This window comes from Oryza brachyantha, chromosome 12 (genome assembly GCF_000231095.2).
Source record: "Oryza brachyantha chromosome 12, ObraRS2, whole genome shotgun sequence".
NCBI classification, from domain to species: Eukaryota; Viridiplantae; Streptophyta; class Magnoliopsida; order Poales; family Poaceae; genus Oryza; species Oryza brachyantha.
In genome coordinates this window covers 6875797-6891439 of record NC_023174.2, presented here as the reverse complement: position 1 = coordinate 6891439, position 15643 = coordinate 6875797, and the positions used below count along the sequence as shown (strand labels likewise).

Sequence of the window (15643 nt, the reverse complement as noted above, 5' to 3'; positions counted from 1 at the left end):
GTAAAAAAATTTAATGTGATGTTTTTTGAAAAAAAATTTGAGAACTAACAAGCCCAAAAGCGTACAAAAATCGAAAACGGCTTCCACTCACCGACAGGTGGGTTCTGCCTAACTCCTCTGGCCCACGCGCCAGTACCCAACGGTCGCCATCCACCTCCTCCTCCCCCCTCACCGCCACCCGCGACGCACGCTACCCACGCCGACACGTGGGGCCAGGCTTATCTCTGGGCCCGCGTGTCAGTGAGGGACACGTCGGCATCCCGCCGGTCACTCTCTCTCTCCGCACCAGAATTATTCCCCACCCAGACCCATCCCCCTACTACTAGTAGCTAGCTACTCCTACTCCGCTTCGCTTCAATAGCTTTCTGGCTTCCGCTGCTGCTGCCGTCGCTATTATTAATCGCCACCAAAACGCCACTTCGCCCTCATTACTACTCCGCCTCCTACACACCCGAGCCACGGTACGGGCTAGTGCTCCGCCGCGGCGATCTCTCTCTCCATGGCCTCGCGAACCCTAGCCGGCGGCGGCGGTGGCGGCGCGGCGTTCCTCTGAGCGGCTCCGATCCGGGACGGAGGGTGGGAGGCGGGGGAGGCTCCATGAACCCGCTCTGCTGCATCGCGCCGGTCTCGCTCGACAGCGCCGTCGAGCTGCAGCAGCAGCAGCCGCCGCGCATCCTCGCCGCGGCGGCGGCGGCGCCGACGGCGCCGACGCCGGCGGCGGTTGTGCAGGAGACGCTGGATGCGGCGCAGGCGGTTGCGGGGGTGCTGCACAAGTGGGTGAACTACGGGAAGGGGTGGCGGCTGAGGTGGTTCGTGCTCGAGGGCGGGGTGCTCTCTTACTACAAGCTTCGCGTCGGAGGGGGTGGGGAGTCGGTGTCGCTGGCGGCGGCGAGGGTGATCGGGGAGGGTGGCGCGCTGCGGCGGGCGCGGGAGGAGGCCGCGGCGGCGGGGAAGCAGTGGAAGCCGTTCGGGGAGATACACCTCAAGGTATGGCCCAGTTTGGCTTCCCATTGGATTGGGTTTGCGGCTTGGGGAAGTGAGATTTTTGGAGCGGCATTGCTCGGGTAATGATTGGGCGGAGAGTATTGTATTCGCAGTGGGGTAGATGTGTTTAGGTTTAAAAAAATATGATGTTATTATTTTTTTCTGTTTTTGTTTCACCTTTTCGACTGATGAGATGTGATGTGAGAGAGGCTTGGTCATAGATATGCTTGCGTTGTTGCAGAGAATATAGTTTAATGCTGAAATTGACCATTACTGCGGAATTATTCGAATCATGTGGCAGAATTCTAGAGGAACAAGGCCAGCATTGCTAAGGAATTTCCTGCTCTGGTGTTCAGGTTTCGTCAATCCGCGCAAGCAAGTCAGATGATAAGAGGTTGTATATATTCAGTGGAACCAAGACATTACACTTACGGTGTGAAACTGAGGAGGACAGGAATGCTTGGATAGAGGCTCTGCAAGCGGCAAAGGATCGCTTCCCACGGACACTAACGAGCAATGATTTTAGTTCCATTTCGGATGTTTTGTTGTCCACGGAGAAACTGAGGGTGAGGCTGCTGCAGGAGGGGCTGAATGAAACAGTGGTCAAGGAGTGTGAGTCTATTATGATGACTGAGCTTCTGGAAGTGCACAACCAGATGATGTCACAGCGGCAGCAGTATTCTATTTTGGTAGACCGGCTCCGACAACTGGAGGTAGATTTCTGTTTGTAGTTTTCTTTATCTGGTGATGACTTTTTACCATACTCCTTATAATGTGTTCATGTGTTCTCGAAACTTCTGTAGTAGGTATGATATAACTTATTCCCTTAGTACAAAACCTGGCCTATCATTTGGAACTCTATATTTTACATGACAAATTATTTGTAATTAGTGAAAATACTAAGTGGGCTATCTAACTGTTTGTCTTAGTTTCTTAATGCTAGATAGTAACACAGGCCTGGAGCTTTTGTGCTGGACATGTTTTATATACAATCAGTATTTTGTAAACATCAGTCCGGACTATTCGTGGATGTAAAATCATTTCGATAAAAATGGGATGTTTGCATCTGCAGTCCTTTGCATTCATATGAGAACCAGTTAGTTGTGTTTAAACATATTTATATATTTGTATCGGCAATCATTGATTTACAGCAGAATAAAACATTTGCTTAATCTGAAGTATCTGCTTGGTTTGACAATAAAGAGTGACATAACCCACTCTAATTATGTAACCTTATTACAGGCTGCCGTTTATTTAACTTTTAGTTCATGAATGTTTTATTTTTAGATGAAAAAAATTTGACCATAATGTTAAGGACCAAAATGGTCCATTTCTGGGTGCAGACAGAGAAAGTTGAGCTGGAGAGAACTGTTGTTCATGAAACTAAGGAGAGGGAAACATATGGATATGCTAACGGCAGATACAGTGGTTAGTAATCTCATTCATCCAAATCTTTATTCTGATTTTGATTGCTCTCTCTGTTTTGATGTGACAATTCTTTCCTAATCAAATCACCTTTTATTGTGAGTATTTCTTTTCAAAAGAAAAGGGAATTACCAACATAACCATGTTAATATAGTTCGGACATAAACATTGTTGCTGGATTAAAAGTTCTGAGGAAGCAACATTAAGTTTATAAGGATACTTATTTTGGGATGGAGGTAATACTTAGTTGCATTCAAGTATCTATTTATATGCTGGCTGCATACAATATGCCTAATTATCTTTGTAGGGACTTGAGAGTTATTATCTGAATTCAACAAGCAGTGAATAACCAGGTCATTTAAATCTTCGTCCCATATGTCTGTCACCCTCTCTTTGTGTGCCCTTTTTTTCTGTCCCTTTGGCCTAAGTGTCTTGTTTGTTCCGCTGCTTTTCCCATCAATCTGTTGTCTTTCTTCATCTCCACCATGGAGCCTACCAGCAGGGTGCCCTCATGGACCATGCCCACCCTTGTCACGCAACTACTCAAAGATGTCTGACAGATTTATACACCTTTAAATGGATAATAATGTGCTTTTTTGTGATGGATATGTTCATAACATCAGGGTGTCCTTTTCATGGATGAAAGATTATCCGATTTTCTGATAGCTACTTAATGATATAAATGATGAAACTAACTACTATAAAGTTGAAGATCTACTTTAGAAAGGTGAACTTCTATATAGAAACTTTTTGCAAAAAAACATACCGTTTTAGCATGTTGGGAAGCGTGCGCGCAAAAGCTGAGGAATAATATGGGGATAAGCTATAGAAACGAATGCAACCTTCATATGCCCATTTTGTGTTTCGTTGAACTTTGGCGCATAGACTGGTATTGACTTATTTGCTTCTATATGTTTTATGGGAAATATGCCACTGTAGGCTAGATGTTGCTGTTCAACCATTGTCACAGTAATTTGATGGTATCCAATGTATCTGACGGAATGAATATGGCTGGGATTGATACATAGTTCAGCTAGTATTTCCTAGTTCAGCTAGTATTTCCTTGTTAGATTCAGATGTCTGATCTGCATCTTGTAACAACTTGTACTGTTATGCTGTACATTCACATGGTTTTATAGATATCCATTTGTACTGTCAGCTGCTTGCAGACTATGATCAATATGTACATCTGATCGTGTAAAATAAGGATTTTTTTTTCTGTTCATTGGCAGTAGTAAGACATCATCGTTGCTTTCCATGCACTAAATTTGCCTGGTTGATTCCTAAACTTTGAGCTGATGTTTGTCCTGCTTGCTTAATTGGCAGATTTTTATTCAGTTTTATCAGGAGGGAGTGCAAGCGAATCTGATCCAGACACTGCAAGTCAAGTTGCAGATGCTGAAACTGATGAAGATGAAGTGATGTACTTTGATACAAGAGACTTCTTGTCTGTGGAGTCTCTACGAAGTGTTTCATGTCGAAGGAGAGAACTTTTGGCAAATGGCTGCAATGGATTAGAACATTTAGACCCTGCTGCAAATGCTGTCAAATCTACTCAGTATCCCTCTATTAAACGTCGAGATAAGTTACCAGAGCCAAAAGAAAAAGAAAGCCCTGTAGGATTATGGTCAATAATTAAAGAAAATATAGGAAAAGATCTCTCAGGTGTTTGTTTACCTGTTTATTTTAACGAGCCACTGTCCTCTTTGCAAAAATGTTTCGAAGATCTTGAGTACTCTTACTTGGTTGATCATGCTCTGCAGTGGGGAAAACAGGTATAAATGATAATCCATCCCAACTATTTATGTCAAGTTTGGTGTGAAATAACTCTTGTTCAGTATTCTAAAATCTTTCCACCTATGTTCTTTATCTATTGACAACATGAGACTTTTGCAGATTTATTGTTGAAATTTGATTCTTGAACATGTGATAAAATTCTAAGTTTATTAAATTGGGCTGGTGTTACTGTGCTGCACATGTCAATAAGTTAATTGGGCCATTCTATCTTATGCCAAAAAACCAGATGGAAATCTCTTTGGCTGAGAAATGTGTTTCAAGATACATGTGTTGATACATGCATTTTCCTATCAATCGAAAGTGCTCTGTGTATTATGGAAACATTTTCCATTTTGTGCTTAGATTTTATTCATGATTACTCAGAGTAGTCAGCTATTGCTTGTTTTGTTGGTTTTCAGAAAATCGGTTGATATGTTTAACAGGATACAATATGGGAGAAAAGTTTATTCTTGAGTGAAATCATTTTTGGTGTTGTATTCATATCAGTCACTCGTATGCAAGGCCAAAGACATCGAACTCTATTGTTCTTTTTTGTGTATTGTTTGCACCATTCATATGAAGTTTTCAAATATCTGTCATCACTGTAGACCAGAACCTTAAACAAAAGTCTTGGAGGAAATATTCTGTTTTTCAGGCTATAACATTAGTTTTTTTTCCTGAATTCTTAAGTATTTGCATGGTACTATCCTTTTGTATCACCTTTTGCATATGTTTGTGTCTTCCTTTTGTTTACATGAATGGCCTTCTTTTACCTTGTCAGACTTGTGCTATGTGAGTGGTTCTCATTGCCTTTTTTACTGTATGCCCACAGTAAAGTACCTAATGGAAACATATTAATGTTTGATATGTTTCTTTAATCTGACAAAAAATGTCAGCAAAGTCTAAAGAATTTAGCCTATTTGTGTCAGGTTTACGGTTATTATCAACATTTTACTATTTTTTTTGTACAATGTTCTTTTTGCCTTGTGCCTGAAGGGTACTTTCCCCTTGTGATTTTGTAATGAAATGACTCTGGTTAAATATAATGCAGGGCGATAGCTTGATGAGGACACTTCATGTTGCGGCATTTGCAGTATCAGGCTATGCTTCAACTGAAGGTCGGCAATGCAAACCCTTCAATCCTTTACTGGGTGAAACATATGAAGCTGATTATCCAGATAAAGGACTTCGATTTTTCTCTGAAAAGGTTGTGTAGTTATTTAAGAGCATGGAGTTCTATTCCTTGGTAAATTATTTCCTAGTTCTGAGCGTTGCTTTTCTTAGTCTTGTGCAAAATTTGAGAAGTACAAAATCTTTTGCCCATTAAAATAATATTCCTATTGTGTGTTAATGCATCTTTCAGGTCAGTCATCACCCAATGGTTGTTGCATGTCACTGTGAAGGAAGAGGCTGGAAGTTTTGGGGAGATTCAAATCTGAAAGGGAAATTTTGGGGTCGATCAATTCAGCTTGATCCTATTGGTGTTCTAACCCTCCAGTTTGATGATGGGGAAACCTTTCAATGGAGTAAAGTGACTACTTCCATATACAATATCATAATAGGCAAAATTTATTGTGACCACTATGGCACAATGCGCATCAAAGGAAGTGGTGACTACTCTTGCAAGCTTAAATTCAAAGAGCAGTCAATAATTGATCGAAACCCACACCAGGTATTTTGTATTTCAATGCAATATGTAGATAGATTTGCAATAAAATGTATGTTTCTAAAATATATGTTTGATCACTGGAGATATATGATCTGTTGAATCCAATCCATTTTTTTGTACTACATTTCATATTATAAGTCACTTTAGATTTGTCCTAAGTTAAAACCTCTTCAGGTATAACTAACTCTATAGAAAAACATAACAATATTTCTAATACAAAATAAATATCCTATGAAAATATATTCAATGGTGGATTCACTGAAACTAATTTGGTATTGTGGATGTTAATGCATTTTTCTAACCTTTTTTTGGTTGAGGTTTTAACTCAAGTCAGTTCAACCCACAAAAAGTCACATATTAGGGCCATGCCTGGTCTGCTTAAATCTTGTCTATGCAATTATTTGTCAAAAGATGGGTGCACCTCTCATTTTTAATTGGAGTTGATCAGTGCATTGCCCATACTTTTATATACATGGTACAAACTTAGGCAGCCAGATCTATAGGTTGTGCTTTACCTGACATGCCCATGTCTCGAGTCTGACTCAAATTTGAGTGTCTGGTCTAACAAAGTTTGGAAAACTAAGATTCGAGGATTCACATAATATATGTAATGTGTGAAACATATTATATAATGGTGTCAAATACTAACACATGAAATAGTTGGTCAAGCAGTTAAAACACTTGTCATATTAGCAGCATTATGCATAAATGACCCCATTGCTTTGTGTTGTGCCACTGCACAGTGATGTATTGGAAAGGAGAAAAGAAAGCAACAAATAAATAAAAAATGCATGTTATAGGTAATCTCTCTTTACAGTCTGCTGATATCCTCTCGTGTGCAGTAAGCCTAAAAAGGCTATAACTTTTTCTCTTATCTAGACTCATTATCAGTCTATTACATTTTGCCTCTTATAGAAAGTCAGCAACAATGTTTATGTACACTGCAGTGGCTGTAAGCCGCTGCAACTCCTCCCTCTCTCCCTTGGACCTGGCAGACCAGTGTCATGCGTATTATCCTGCGTCTGATGTGTTTTGACATGGTAAAGAAACATTTCTGACATTGAGTTCCGGTAACATTGCTTTTGGATACATGTTAGAGAATTGTGGCTGACTGGCTGGTGTGTGCTTATTTTGTTAATGGGGTGCAATTAATTTGAATGGATTTGCATCTGAAAAATGTTATGTCTGAAGGACAGGCAAGTGTTAGTTGCAAAAGATTTTGCCATGTTGACACGCATAAGACATGAGATGAGAAGCATTTGGCGTGGGTTTGGTGGGTCCAAAGTAGAGAGGAGTTGCAGGGGCTTGCAGCGTGTGCAAAGTATATGAATGATATTGGTGACTTGCTATAGGAGGTAAAGAAAGGTAGAGAAATTGAGAATGAGGAAGTCCACAGAGAGGTCGAATAGTTGTAGCTTTTTCAGGCTTGCTGTTGAGGGAGAGGATAGCAGCACGCTATTGAGAGTTCCGGTAACATTGCTTTTGGATACATGTTAGAGAATTGTGGCTGACTGGCTGGTGTGTGCTTATTTTGTTAATGGGGTGCAATTAATTTGAATGGATTTGCATCTGAAAAATGTTATGTCTGAAGGACAGGCGAGTGTTAGATGCAAAAGATTTTGCCATGTTGACACGCATAAGACATGAGATGAGAAGCATTTGGCGCGGGTTTGGTGGGTCCAAAGTAGAGAGGAGTTTCAGGGGCTTGCAGTGTGTGCAAAGTATATGAATGATATTGGTGACTTGCTATAGGAGGTAAAGAAAGGTAGAGAAATTGAGAATGAGGAAGTCCACAGAGAGGTCGAATAGTTGTAGCTTTTTCAGGCTTGCTGTTGAGGGAGAGGATAGCAGCACGCTATTGAGAGTGTACTTGTAGCATGCACCTTTTGATTACTGTATTGCTTTATTTTTGTGTGTGTGTTTTCTTGTATTCCCTCCGTCCTAAAATGACTTCATTTCTAGCCCTTCAACTTTTTCCCAAAAAGAATTCATTTGTACCTTCTTACCTACCCTTAGTCTGAAATCAAGAAGTTTTATTCTTTCAATACCCCTTACCACTACTTTACAATAGTACTTTCTTTTCAATGAGGGCACTTTGGTCTTTTAACCTTAACACTAGTTTGTCAAACAATAGCTAAAATGAATTTTTTTGGAACGGATGGAGTACATCACTATGTAGTGGCACAAGACACAAAACAATGGGACACTTTGTGCACAATAATGCGGATAGTATATTTGAAATGTTCAACCATCTATTTTATGTATTAATAAATGATAATATAATATTTTTAAGAATATATATATTGAATAAATCAGTGAATTCGAAGTCTCCAAACTTGCCAAATCGGACACTCATAATCCAAATAGGGCTATGACACCCATGCCAATGCCCTGGGGGTAACAACTGCTGCAGGGTCCAAGGAGCTTAGCTATGACAGGTGGACAGGAGCACTATTTGGTTGGCCACATGTGCTTCTTAACACTAGTTGGGTCAAATATTTTATTCAGATTATGTACTTAATTAATCATTTAATGGCATTAGATTAGTGTGTATAGTATGCTGCATGGTTTAAGGGTAGGTTGATTTAGGTGGATAAATGTTTATATGTAGTACTTAGGGCACTCACAGTGCTAGAAACTACGTTGGTTTCTATATTCTAGGATATCGTGTCAAGAAACCATCTTCTACAATGCAACTTTTATATCTTGCTATCATATGGCCCACTTGTTTCTCTCACAAGCACTCTTGTTTTACGTGAAAATACTGGATCTTAATCTAGAACTAGTTTCTTCGACCCAGTTTCTTTATTTTTGTCTCTCTTCAACAAATAACCTGTCACATGAGCACATTGCTTATATGGCATAGCAATAAATACAGATAAAAAATATCCTTGGGTTTGCATTGGGAGTGCCCTTATGTAGTATTATCAGTTTTACTGCATTGAATAACAAAGTTCTCTGGTCTGTTATTTATCCACCTTACTCTTATATTAAGCATTCTCGTTCATCTAGCCCTTACTCCTTCAAGCTATCACATCTTGCTTCAGTTGTAGTGGTACTGTTGTGAACTTTGGTCCATAACAAACTTATCTCATATCTAGTAGTTTGTTTTTGTGGTTTGATAAATATATTAATAAGATCGACTGTTCCCGACCTCCCACAATAAAATGTTTGAATTGCTCATTCAGGTACATGGATTTGTGCAAGATAATAGAACAGGGCAGAAAGTTGCTATGTTTATCGGAAAGTGGGATGAAGCTATGTATTATGTGCTTGGGGATCCAAGTACAAAACCCAAGGGGTATGACCCAATGACAGATGCAGTTCTTTTGTGGGAGAGGGACAAATCTCTGAACCAAACACGATACAATCTTTCTCCTTTTGCAATTTCTCTAAATGAATTGACACCTCACCTGTCAAAGAAGTTGCCTCCTACTGATTCTCGTCTGAGGCCTGATCAAAGGCATCTTGAAAATGGTGAATATGAGATGGCTAATGCAGAGAAACTTAGGCTTGAACAACTGCAGCGACAGGTATTCCAACCTATGTTTTGATTCCTTTTTGTCTTTATATGTTTTTTGCTTCTGTTTGCCATGGCATATTTTCTTAGGCATATGAAGTTTCATCCGTTATGTAATGATGAAACATGCCTCCATAGTACTTATTTGTTCTTGTCATAGACAGTTAAGAAAATGCCATATGGACTGAAACTGTCATACTGTGAATGAAGCTCTCCTGAATTATGGTAGTGCTAGCGTAACCTACTCAAGGGTTCTTTAATGATAAAATTTCTTATTTGCCATCAAAAGCTGCCAAGTTTCCTCATTTGACATTCTGAATTGGACATACTCTTATTATGCCATCCAAAAATGTTTTGCATCCCTTATGTGCTACTGCTGTGAGAAACTATGCATTCGCAATACAATTGAATTCATTAATTATTCTATGAGCCCAACATAATTTAGCAATAGGCATTTCAAGTTCAGTTACATATGTATCTAGTTTGACTTGCTCAGGTCACTGTGAAGTTCTTGTAATACAATCTACTACCTCCGCTTCATATTGTAAGACTTTGTAGCTTTGCTTAAATTTATTAATTGATGAAAGTATATAATTTATATATATGCCTAGATTCATTAGCATCCATATGAATCTAGGCAATACTAAAAAGTCTTACATTGCGAAACGGATGGAGTACTTCAGTTGTTGATTATGCCACCCTGCCAGTGTATTACAATTTTTAGAAGCATAGGGGGATCGCCCCAGTTCTGGTCATCTGGTGTAATGGGACCATAAGGTTTTGCAGTCAGAATGTGGGCCAGCTAGACCACATACCAGAGACTGTCCTACCCCTGCATCTACCCATGCAACGCAAAGTACAATTTAAGACATAATTACATGTAGTAGTGTTTCATGTCTTCTCTCGGGTTCATTCGTTTTTGGGCAGTTAGCTGAAAACTGTTAAAATTTGCAGGCCCGAAAGTTACAAGAGAAAGGATGGCAACCCAGGTGGTTTAGGAAGGATGATGACGACAGCTACCGCTACATCGGTGGTTACTGGGAAGCAAGGGAGAAGGGGAACTGGAATGGGATTCCAGACATCTTCGGTCAGCGCAGCGCATCACCTAGGTTGTCATAGCTACCCTTCTTCCCTGTGTAGTGTAGTATCCACAATTCCATATATCTTTACAGAAAAAGAAAAAGTATGTTACCGGCTATATATACATATTGAAGCGATGTTCATATGTGTGCCAGTGTACTGGATTCAGAGAGCAGAGATGTACTGGTAAACACACAGCGAGATTACGTTTGTAGGAATTCGGACACCAGGTAGGTTATTAATCAGAAAGCTTGAGTATAATTTTATTGTCGGTCAGAAGATCTGTTCTGATTTTGAGGCTATTATGTGCATTTAAATTTGCTCAAGTTTGGTTCTCCAAATATGGAAGCATCTCACGAGTACTTAGCTGTTTCCTAGACTCTCAAGTGCAATGCAATATCTAGCGGTGTACTGGTTGAAGAGTGATGATAGTTATGGCACTGGTGGGGTTGCGAGATTTCAGATTTCATCGTAAATTTGCGCATCACAATGTAGGGCTTCATTGCTTCTTGGCACATTGTACAATCGGATGAGTTTTTATGGAGTGATGGGTGGCCAATTTAGGCAAGAGTGGCACAAATCGGCAGTGTGCGAGGATTCATCTGTCCACGTGCATTTCTAAACGACTAAACCACTGGAGTCCATGATCCACTGATGTGTTTCGTTTCTGTTGGCATCTCTTTTACTACGTGTACAATTTTTCCATAATTTCTTTTTCATTTCAATTTCAACCAGTAGTTAGCTTAGTTTACCTTGCGGTAATTATGGCTCACCGCATAGTAATCATATATTACTTTGTGGAGTTTAAAATTTTGAATTCAATTTTTGAAATATAAATGTGCTGCAGTTTTTCGTAGTTACCGTTGGCGGACGGTAAATGCCCTGCCGCCAGTCATAATGCGATTATCTGGAAAAAGTATGAATTTTGATAAGTAAATACTAAGGGACTGTGGATTCTATACTAAGATTATCACTACTTGTCATACTTTTATGTCATATTTCCCTAAATTATGGCTAATAAAAAAATGAACCACACCTTAGCTGGTACAAGAAGTTCATGCTGCACTTTTTTTAGTTGATTAACCATAGATATTTATAGTACTTTGGGTTAAAAATATCACTATTTTTTACAAACTTAGTTGAACTTAAATATGTTTGACTTTCTTCATTTCATACTTATGATAAACCCAGTGATAACCGTAGACTTGTAGTATTAAAAGTGGTACATACTAGTGTGCAAGCATGTGCATTTTCCATCTAAAAGTTATTAATAATGAAGTGAAAACTATGTACACTGTGAAATAAACATATACTCTGTTCGTACTAAAATAAATCAGCCCTTAGAGTTTTCCTAAAATAAATCAGCTCTTAGAGTTTTAAGTTTATTCCAAAATAAATCATCTTGTCTCCTCTTACCTACCCATGGTTTGCACATCTAAAAAAATTATGTCTGCAATACCCCTCACATGCCCACCCACCAGCACTATTTTGCTATTAATGATAGGTATTTTGGTTATTTGGTTATATCCTTAATTCTTTCTTGGGATGCTAGGTGTGAGTTTTTTTTTTGGGAGGGGGAGTACTCTGTCCGGTGATAAATACTCAACATTTAGAGCAGATATTTGGTTAACCTTTTGAAATTGAGTATTGTTGACGATTGGTGTCGGCGATAAACTTATAGGGTGGCTACCGAGCTCGGAATTTGACGGTTAAGATGAAGAGGGAGGCGATTTATCCAAGTTCGGGCTCTCGACGCGGCGAGATAATATCTTAATCCTGCTTGGCGATCGTATTGCGTAGATGAATCTTTGTTGCCCTCCAAGGGGGCACCCCGTACCCCTTATATAGTGGGGGAAGGGTCACATATATGATAAAGTTCTAATCTAGTAAGACTAAGATCTATCCTAATTCGGTTATGGTTCGGGTCCGAAGTACATGACATGCAATCCGGTACGTACCAGACTCCTAGCCGATGCCATAGAGATATATCCTCCTTTCTATTCGGTACCTCATTAACCGTACGTATTTGTATAGTCTTCGGATACCCCCGGTATAGGTATCCCACATTAGCCCCCGGAGTCGTCTATAGAAGCACAAGTCATCCATGCAGATCATAGATCATCAGGTGTATCCCGGCGCTATATGCTTGACACTTTCCAAGTGCTTTTCAAGCGCTTCCCGAGTGCTTCCCGAGTGATCCCGAGTACTCTGTGATGATTTTAGAGGCTATGGATGGCTCCGAATGGAAGAAGACGATGCACCTAATAGGTGTAGCCTCCGACTCTATGCTTAAATGCGTAACAATTAAACATAGTCATCTATGGATTGTTACCTTGCAAGTCTTTCCGACTCAAGTTGCACTGTTCCAAATGCTCCCGGACCCGAGTGGGTTGGAAATGTTTTTGTGTCGTGTTTCCCCAGACATACAGCCTTCGGCTATGTTCTGCCTATAGGATAGCTTACGCCGACTGGCTCAACCGATACAGCCGAGTAGTTAGTACCGAGTATATTCGGATTTACTCAAAGTTTAGACATAGGCTAAGGGGCGCAATTAAGTGCCATGGGCGATATCGACTGACGCCTGCCCGAGTGCGGCCATGAGCCCATAACATAGGCGTATCGTCGATTCCCGATTTGAAGGAAATTACGAATTTCATATTACTGTTATGAAACTCGTAACGTTCCTTAAAAACAACATGGTATCCGTTATGCCAGCACCGAAAATTTCAGCCCGCTCTGCCCACAGGGGAACATAACAATACTTAGCCCAGTAACAGAATTTTCTAGCCGTTAGGCCTAGCAGCAGCCCATTAATGCCTCCCGTTACCCTGTCCGTTCACCTCCTTCTCCACCGTGCTAACCACTGTAGTCCCAATTCGCTCCAGCGATCCCGCGCTCTCCGAACCTAGCCTCCACGCCTAGAGCTCTAGCCTCTCCTCTGCTCACCGCCCCCATGCCTCCCTCTAGCCTGCCGAAGAAAGCCCCTGATGGCTTCCCCGGCGGATTCAGGGAAGACGCTGCCGCTGCACGCCTGGCAGTCCTCCATTATCTCCGACCAGAACCTCTCCGACCTGTCCGGAGCCGGATTGATCTAGAGCAAGGAAGTAGCCGGGTTTCGCGGCGCTTGCGGTGAGGAATTTCCTACCCCCGACTCGCAGGAAGTAGTAGGTATTTGAGCCTTTCTTTGAGCGGGGTTTCGGGCTGCTGGTGCCTTCCCTTTTTCGGGGTTTGTTGGATTTTTATGGAATAGAACTTTATCACTTGAATCCCAATTCCATCCTTCAGATCGCAGTGTTTGTATACACTTGCGAGACCTTTCTCGGAATCCCCCCTCACTTCAACCTCTTCCGCCATCTCTTTGCCGTTAAGCCCCAACCCAACCGGAATCATCCGCCGGTGGTGGGCAGCGCTGGCATTCAGCTTCACGAGGGGAGCAAGAAAGCTTGGCTTTTGCTGCCCACGAAGACTTCCCTTAAGGGCTGGCACGCGGTGTGGTTCTATTGCTCCAACCTTGTCGACTCCCTTCCTTCCTCCGTCCGCCACGCCCTAGTAGCCCGGGAGGCCTGGTCGTCACTCCCGACGACCGAGGAAATGCCACAGGTGAACTCATTGCTCAACCTGATTGAGAATTTGAAGTTTGCTAGTCTAACCGGCGTCTGGGTGACCCGACACTTCATTCGGCGCCGGATCTAGCCTCTGAAGGATCGGGTCCGGTTCGCCTTTGATTATACCGGGAGCGATGACCCGACTCGAGAGTCGGCGGAGGTGCTACGGTGGGAAGCCATTCAGGCTAGGGCTCGGCGGATGTTTGCCCCAAACACTAACATCCCGGCTATCCCCGCTGGCTTCCCATCACCTTTCCACACTGGGAATGCTCCCCTCCGGTAAGTCCTTCGTCTCTTCTAGGCGTTTTGCTTCTTGGGTGTCTACCCCGACTCGTCATATCTTGACTTACACCATCTCCTGCAGGACCGCCATCAATTCCTGTCCTACCCCCCAAGCCGGGCCTCGCCTGTGCTCAAGAGGGGAACGAAACCTTTGACTGATGAGCCGGCCGCCAAGAGAATGGCCTTTGACCCTGACGCGGAGCCCGCTGGGGCGCCAGAGGACATCAATGCCCTGGCCCTGACTCGCTGTAACATCCCAGCCCAAGCCTTAATAGGATTTGATAGATACTCATACCAACAAGTTGCAACTTCTTTTCCGGAAGCTTATCTCGAGAGAACTCCAAGGTTAAGTGTGCTTGGCCTGGAGTAATCTTGGGATGGGTGACCGACCGGGAAGTCATTTCTCGGGTGCGCATGAGTGAGGACAAAGTGCGCAGAAAAGACATGTGTGTTGGTTGTGTGAGGGAAGTCTTGATATCCTAGAGCACAGGCCTGACCTAGGGGGGTTCCTAGGGTTGGGGTTTCACGGGCGCGTGTGGGCGCAGGGGCGCGGGCATGTTGCGCATGGCGCGTGGGCCCTGCGGGGACACGGCATGGCACATGGGTCGAACCTGGACACACGGACGTGGCCAAGAGGGGAACGTTCCTGGTTGTTTGCCCCAAGTGTGGGTATGTTGGACCGACGGGGACGTCGGGTCCTTTGAGGGTGGGTGTATGTAACATCCCAGCCCAAGCCTTAATAGGATTTGATAGATACTCATACCAACAAGTTGCAACTTCTTTTCCAGAAGCTTATCTCGAGAGAACTCCAAGGTTAAGTGTGCTTGGCCTGGAGTAATCTTGGGATGGGTGACCGACCGGGAAGTCATTTCTCGGGTGCGCAGGGAAGTCTTGATATCTTAGAGCACAGGCCTGACCTAGGGGGGTTCCTAGGGTTGGGGCGTGATACTCGCTCTGCAAGCCGCCTCCTTTGAGGCGCTTGAGGAGACCTGCCTTCAAGATAGGGTCAAGGTAACACGACTCAGCTTTTACGCCATGATCCGATTGGGATTTTCACGCTTGCTAAAATCATATCACTTCGCCTCTTCAGGAAATCCAGTGACATTGACCCCACCGCGCCAGCCGGCTCTAGGGACGTTCAGCCCCTGGGCCCACGAAAGGCTATTGTCCTGGTCATCCCGAGTCTGGTCCGTGCTTTGCCAGCTGACCATGTTACCGAGCCATCTGCTTAAGCGACCCTGGCAATCGTCCCGGTCGCTACCCCAACGCCGACTGCGGAGCCGGACGTCGTCGTAGTTCCCC

General features: G+C 42.6%; 1 protein-coding gene across 1 annotated transcript; it reads left to right on the top strand.

Annotated features, from left to right (window-relative positions):
- The first annotated feature begins 417 nt into the window (after positions 1-417).
- On the top strand, positions 418-10725 carry LOC102714425 (oxysterol-binding protein-related protein 1D). Its single transcript, XM_015842783.2, has 9 exons — positions 418-987; positions 1341-1697; positions 2328-2412; positions 3736-4184; positions 5237-5392; positions 5549-5857; positions 9043-9387; positions 10329-10483; positions 10610-10725. The coding sequence occupies exons 1-9, from the start codon at positions 598-600 to the stop codon at positions 10686-10688; spliced, it is 2325 nt and encodes a 774-aa protein (XP_015698269.2). The 5' UTR covers positions 418-597; the 3' UTR covers positions 10689-10725.
- The last annotated feature ends 4918 nt before the right edge of the window (positions 10726-15643 follow it).